Here is a 7035-nt window from a genome sequence, read left to right on the forward strand (position 1 = left end):
ATGTGTTCTTGGTGAGGTCCTTGGTAAATTGGCAGTTTTAAAACCTATTGTGTTCCAAATGACTGACACGTCCCTTATGAACAGTCATTTTTCTGGTTATTATTATTATGTAAGTACAATGTTTACAGCTGCATGAAATACATTAGTGATACATAAAAGACAGACAGACTGTTGGCCTGGACACTCCCGAGATAAAATGCCTCGAGGACTGTTCAGTTTGTTCCTCTGTTTACTGATCAGTGCCAGGGCAATAACAAAAGACTGATTAACCCAATACCAGCATGACCTACTTGTTATATAGGACTATATCAGGTCTCCATACATAACTACTAGGTATGCGGATGGTATCAAGTCCATCATAATCATCTTTACTCCACCTCAGGTATGCATCGACCCACACCAGACGTATCCACAAATACGCTGTCAGAATTTGGTTTCGCTCATCCTGCAGATCATCAACGACAAGTAGGTTTAAAACACAAACAGGACAAAGTGGTTCAAATGTTCAGAATCAGAATTTCTCACTCTGTAGATCAAAATATAAAGCCTCTCAGTATCCCTCCATCTTAAATCTCAAATGTAACCCCCCATCATCCCTCCTCTGCCCCCTTCCTCCAGTGTTTTACCATGTCGATTATTTGGGACAGTGTAACCTGCAGGGTGACATTCAGGATGTTTTTGGTGTCCTCCACAGGCCTCAGTGCACTGGTGTAGTTGGTGAACAAATCATTTCGGAGCATTTGTGCGTACTTCCCATGTGCACACCAACAGGCTGCGAGACAAGGATAGAAATTGGTTACATTTAAATGTCTTGACAAATGGCTTATTTTTTAACAGCCGACTTTTCAGTACAGATAGTCATGATAAAAACTGATTTTTCACTATTTTTAGTCCTAGAGATTTTCCAATTCCAGCAGCTTAACCGAGGCAACATAGAGGAAGAAGAAAAGGTCAGAACATGTGGCCGTGTGACAGATGGTGGACGGGGACAAAGGGGTCGTTGGATTAGACAGCCTATAAGGCCTGGTAAGAGATCAGGCAAATCTGACTTGATGGATCTGCCTGTGTATATTTGCTGTGACATGTGTTGAATAAATGCTTAATCCTCTGGATATACAATATGAAAGTATCCAAATGAGCCTGAGCACGGATTTAAACATTCACATCCTACATAAAAAGGAAATCAAGGAAATAGAAAAACATTATGAAAACACGTTGATTCCTTATCATGTCTGTCTGTTGATCTTTACAGACAGAATAGCACAGAACAGTCAGTTGTTAAATTATATAACATGATACTTGAAAAGCTGCATGTTTTCCGTGTTACATTTACATATGGTTTTCAAGATACTAAGTTAAGGTTTAAGATGTTCATGTCAACCAAATCTCAAGTGGATTAAAGTTGTAGATATAAAACTGTATTTTGAGAAAATGTATCAATCATAATTGAAAATGATTTCAACACATTCATTCATGTGCATTGAATCATAACTTTTTAAATATTTAATATTACTGTTCATATAATTTACATACAATAATAAATGCATTAGTGTGAATGGAAATTAGAGTCTTTGCTGACTCATGTGTACCTGAACTGCAACTATAAGGTAAAGGACACAAAAATTGAACAACTTCAAACTTACTTGGCAAAATACTGACACACAGAAGCGACAGAAATACAGTGTGATGTCTCCATCGTTTCATCTTGCAGAAACAGAAATGATCTAAATCCAACTTCAGTGACACACAAGTGGAATTCCAACTGACATGTAGAGGGTGAAGAAAAAAAAAACCTAAATAAGGTTACATTAAATGAATTATTTGAAACATAACAACTGTCCAGCAGCAGCAATCCGTTTGTGATTTGGACGTGGATGGACGCCATAAGAAAAGCGATGGGCGGGGCAGGAACGGAGTGAAGGAATGAGCATTCAACACACACACACACACGCAAATAAAATACACACAAATGAACAAATAAACATACACATATACAACACACGTAAACACAAGGTTATTGGTAATGATCTGATTTATTTAGACACCACGGACAGCTCCCCTTCTCACCCTCAGTAACGAACCGGTTATACTGTATTTGCACATTACTGCAGACACGGTAAACCACTTTATTTCTCTATTTTACATCTATCAAAAATATGTTTTCCCGAAGCTTAACGTTATAAACGCACATTGAGAGATAATCACAAACCTAAACACGCAAAATCCCCCAGAATCGGCAAAAAAAAAAATTAAAATTAAATTTTAAAAAAAATCCCCCAGAATCGGCAAAAAAAAAATTAAAATTAAATTGTACGTGTTACATCACTTGTAGTAACACAATAAATTCAGTTTGTGTGAAATTGTCAATTAAATGAGGGGCTTGGGTTATTCACGTTTGGCTAGGCTACAGCGGGGAGATAACGGTGCGTCACATCAGACGCGGATTAATGAGCGTGTGACTGCATTTACGCACGCACGCAATATTCGCAGCGTTGAACGTTCTCTTCCGGTGCCGCTGCTGTGTGATATACAGAGACTGCAATTGTCTCCATCTGAATGCCCTTTTGTAACGGGCCACGGCTGTAAATATTTCTCTCTAAAACAAATCACTCATGTCGCAGTTACTTAAAATCTCATGTGTGGAGACGACAATTCCTCCATCCTTTTTGAATAACCAGGTCTATTCTGCAGCCTGATATCAGGAACATAAACTGTCGCTCCATCTACATTAGCACAGATTTGTAAACGGTATTTTTTTTAAATACAACAACGCCCTGTGGGTAAGTTCAGTGTCTTTTGTTCAAATGTAAACATTGTTTTTTTCACTTTGCGTTGTCTATTGTGGATTACAAATGTATCGAATGTTCATATTGTGTACATTCATCACAGCTGTTTAATCGGCAGAATATCGAATTTAAATATCGAAAGTCTATTACACATTTCAAATCCCTTTCTTACCACTCATCCGCTACGGTTATGGTCTGGTTTTATATTTATGTTTTGTGTAAATTAAATGATTGTTATTTCATTATATTATTATATTTATATCTATTATTGATTTACATTTTCAAAATAAACTAAACTCAACTAATAATTATTCTGCTCAGTAATAATGAATGGAGGTTTGTTTAATAGTTATTAGGGCATTTTTACTGTCACACAAGAACGATAATATAGTAGATTTGTTTGTGAAATAATTAATAATACAAACTTTTTTGTATTTTTACTTGCAATTTCAGACCAAGATGCTGCAAGGGTCAGACACCTTTGTCTACGAGAGACCCCTGGTGGTCAGGGTATCATTTTCAACCTGTGTCCTGGCCACTGTGTTTTTACCGCTGCTCGGTCTAATATTATGTGTTTTTATATCGTCTGTCTTTCATTTTGAAGACTCCACAGGGACACATTGCCAGGTACTGTTTTTTAACCTTTTGGTTTTCTCTAATTTCTAAATAACTTTGGGAAAATATAATCATATCTGTGTCTTTTAAGGTTTCTAACTACCTTCCATCTATCAGTGCCTCAATCAGCCTTAGTCCAGAATGCTATATATGGCGCTTCTGCATTGGACTGCACTCAGCACCAAGGTTACTGGTGACATTTACCTACTTCAAATTCTACAAAATGCGTTTTGCCTCCAAATACCCCGAGGGTCCCCTCAGCTGTTTGAACCTGGCATTTTCTCTTCTGGAAGTCCTCGGCCTGTTGCTGCTCACATATGTATCTTCTAGTGAGACGTTCTGTGAGTAATCTAAACATTTTCACATTGTAATAACCATACAAACTATTTGTTGCAAAGACTTATAATAATTCATGCTTTTCTTTTGGTCCGTAGTTGTTCATAAGGAAGGTTTCGTGATGTTCATCATCAGTTCCCTTGTCTACATGCTGATAACCTGCCGACTGTGGAAGGCTATAAGAAAATATTCACTGAGTCCTGAGGTCAGCACATGGTTTTGTCTTGGACAAGTAATTCTTTGTTTAGGGAAAAATCCAAACTCTTAAGGATTTCACCAGAAAGATAGTTTTCTTTTTAAATTGTCCAACTTATGCAGATAAAGCCAGGAGAAACTTTTAGCACATATTGGATTGATAGAAGTTAGCCAAAAGATAATCACATAAATAGCAAACAGATAAGCCATTAATATATATATATATGTATATATTCTTAAGGCTTTTCTGAGTATTCGGGTTTAAACTGACTGTATAATGTAGTAATACAGAGTATTTAATTGTTCTATTTACAGGATGCTAAATCTCATCACTGGAAGGTGAGATTTCTACTACTCTACGTGTCATTCTGTGCTTTCGCTGGATTCTTTTACTGGAAACACAACATGTACTGTGAATCTGGGAGTAAGTATGACTATGACTTTGAACTGGCTCAAATACTGTAAATACATTTTGACACATACACCAAAGTGTGTCTACTATGCTGCAGCCCTACATTGAATGGTAACTACATTTAAAAATAAAAATAAAAAAATTATCTCAATCTCTTCCTGACAGCTTACACCTTATTTGCCCTGTTTGAGTATCTCATCGTTTTCTCCAACATGGCCTTTCATCTCACAGCTGTTTGGGATTTTAAAAGTCGCGAAGTCATGGTCATCTCCTCCTCTGAAGATAAAACCTTCTGACTAGAGACTCAAGGACGCAGTGCTAAACATATCACTGCTTAACCAACTGATGATAGCAGCCTTGATCCCACTCAAGAGGAGGAGTTTGACAAAGGCCTTTTCCATATATATCTATGATGACAGCACCTGGAGTCTTGTGCGGAGCAAAATGACATTTTGCACATATTCAACAGATCAGTATGTATAGGTATTCAGTGTTTATAAAGTGTTTTTTTGCAAATTTTTGTTTTTATAAATACAGGTGTTAACCAACTATGTGTCAGAATATAGTGATGATTTCTTTACCATTAGTTTTAAAAAAAGACAGTAAAAAATGTATTTGTGTGTTTTATTTACATCAGTCTGATTTCCATGAGGTATTTCAATGAGCATTTAATCCAATTTTAATAATATAATTTCATATAAATATATGAATGTTTGATCTATTATTTCTCAATTCCAAACTCGTATAATTATAATATAATATAATTCAACCGTGTTGAAATATAGCCACAGATTTTACAGTGTGATTACCTATACTATCCAGTAGATAGCAGACTTGAGCAATTTGTGAAACGTTACGAGATGGCGTTTGCTGACGTTAACTAGACTGCAGAAGAAGAAACTGCAGAAGTAATTGCGTATAAATATGTAAATATATATGTATATAATTAATAATAAAAACACGTTCGGCAATATTATTCAATTGTTAAAAAACACACAGCAAATAGCTCAAAGTCACAGCAACATTGTCAAGGAGTGAGAAGGTGAAGCAAGAGAGCTAAAGAGGTTAGAAGAAGAGTTAGATGCCAAGCCGTCAATAAGCAGTTACATAAAGCTAGCAATGAAAGGTCCAAATTGGAATTTTATTTGTTTAGATTTTTCGTCTCAAGTCAAACGCAATTTTCTTTCTGACCACGTAACGGCACGTCTTTGGTGGTTTTTATTTAAATGTGCAGTATATGATTTATCTCATATTTCTCAATGAAGTTGTTAATGTTAAACGTGTATACTACTGGAAACAAAGTTAAATAAAATAGATACATTTCACACTGTCCCGTTTGATCCAATTGCAATGGAAGAATCCCCACGTAGGGGGCAGTAATACGCATTTAACGTGTTTAGCAGCGAAAACCTGCTGTAACCAACGAAGCTGAAGAAGAGCGCGTCGTTCTGCGGCTTTTTCGTTTCTCTCTTTGCTGCTGTTCCTCTGACAGTGGTCAGGAGATAACACTTCTTTTTCCGTGCAGGAGGTGGAGTTTATAACGCTTCAACTCTAGGGAACCAGGCAGCTGCTGCAATGTTGACACAGAGCTGAAACTACACATCTGCTGGCTCTTACATGACAGGGTAACTTCACCAAATATCTTTGATTTGTTTTATGTCGTACACATACGTAACAGCAGTTTGACAGTGGCTAAAACTACAGACGCGCCTTACCGTGTCTGTGGGACCTACGGTAAGCTAACGTTAATGGTGACTTTTATACGTCTGTGTTAACAGGCGACTCGACGCCGACAGGAACACAGGCGAAATATAAAATATTAATTTTAAATCGTGTCGTGGTGGGTCTTTGTCATTTTACCCCACTTCCTTTTGAATATTACACCTCATTTTCTAGTTAGCAGAGATTGTTAGCAAGCTAGCCTAGCATATGGTTGTCACACACGAAAACGGGCGCAGACAAAATTAGCCAATTGTACTTTAAATGTTATGTTATTCTCTCTTATGTCTATCTTTGAATAACACTGAATCCAACTAATGCCTTTAATCTCCATGTCTTCTGTGATTGTAATTTAATGCACCTGTCTAACAGGAAATACTACACACATCAGCTATAATCTATTTGGTGTTCCTGTCTTATAACCGGAAACACATCCGCGATATTATTCTTGAGTTAGATTCGTTGTTTGGTTAATGAATCAGAACAGAACAGAACAGGACATAATATAAGATTTCTTTTGATGATGTTGGAGGAATACAGCTACACAGAACTGTGGGTGCTCTTTGCTATGGCACACAGTGCTGATAAACAGTCACTCAGATGAGTTGATAGGGTGATTTTCCTATATGCAGTGAGCTGTTGATAGCAAAGCTCAGTCATTGTTATTCACGTGTTAAAACTTGAAAAGAATTACTGGATTTTTAGTGTACATGTACATTTGTAAACCACAAGAATTTGCACATTTTCTATTTAGAACAACAACAATTCTCAAAGTTAGCCAGAATAGACTGTTGTCATCTACGCCAGTGGCTTACAATCTTGCAGATGATTTCTGTTTAGTGCCGTTCCTTAGAGGCCAAATAAATTGTGAGGTCTGTTACTGTAGGGTTACCCAGCATTACCGTTATAAAAGACACATCATTGTAATTATGTTGTCGCAAGTAGCAAAAATTGCAGGTGGAATAGTAGCCA

The 7035-nt window shown here is 36.8% G+C and overlaps 1 protein-coding gene across 1 annotated transcript; it reads left to right on the forward strand.

Moving 5' to 3' along the window:
* Nucleotides 1-2346: 2346 nt before the first annotated feature.
* LOC103378021 (post-GPI attachment to proteins factor 2-like) lies at nt 2347-5624 on the forward strand. Its single transcript, XM_025054926.1, has 6 exons — nt 2347-2780; nt 3240-3413; nt 3493-3742; nt 3836-3942; nt 4248-4356; nt 4510-5624. The coding sequence occupies exons 2-6, from the start codon at nt 3246-3248 to the stop codon at nt 4638-4640; spliced, it is 765 nt and encodes a 254-aa protein (XP_024910694.1). The 5' UTR covers nt 2347-2780; nt 3240-3245; the 3' UTR covers nt 4641-5624.
* Nucleotides 5625-7035: the final 1411 nt, after the last annotated feature.

The sequence above is a fragment of the Cynoglossus semilaevis genome, chromosome 4 (genome assembly GCF_000523025.1).
Source record: "Cynoglossus semilaevis isolate Cse_v1.0 chromosome 4, Cse_v1.0, whole genome shotgun sequence".
Taxonomy (NCBI): domain Eukaryota; kingdom Metazoa; phylum Chordata; class Actinopteri; order Pleuronectiformes; family Cynoglossidae; genus Cynoglossus; species Cynoglossus semilaevis.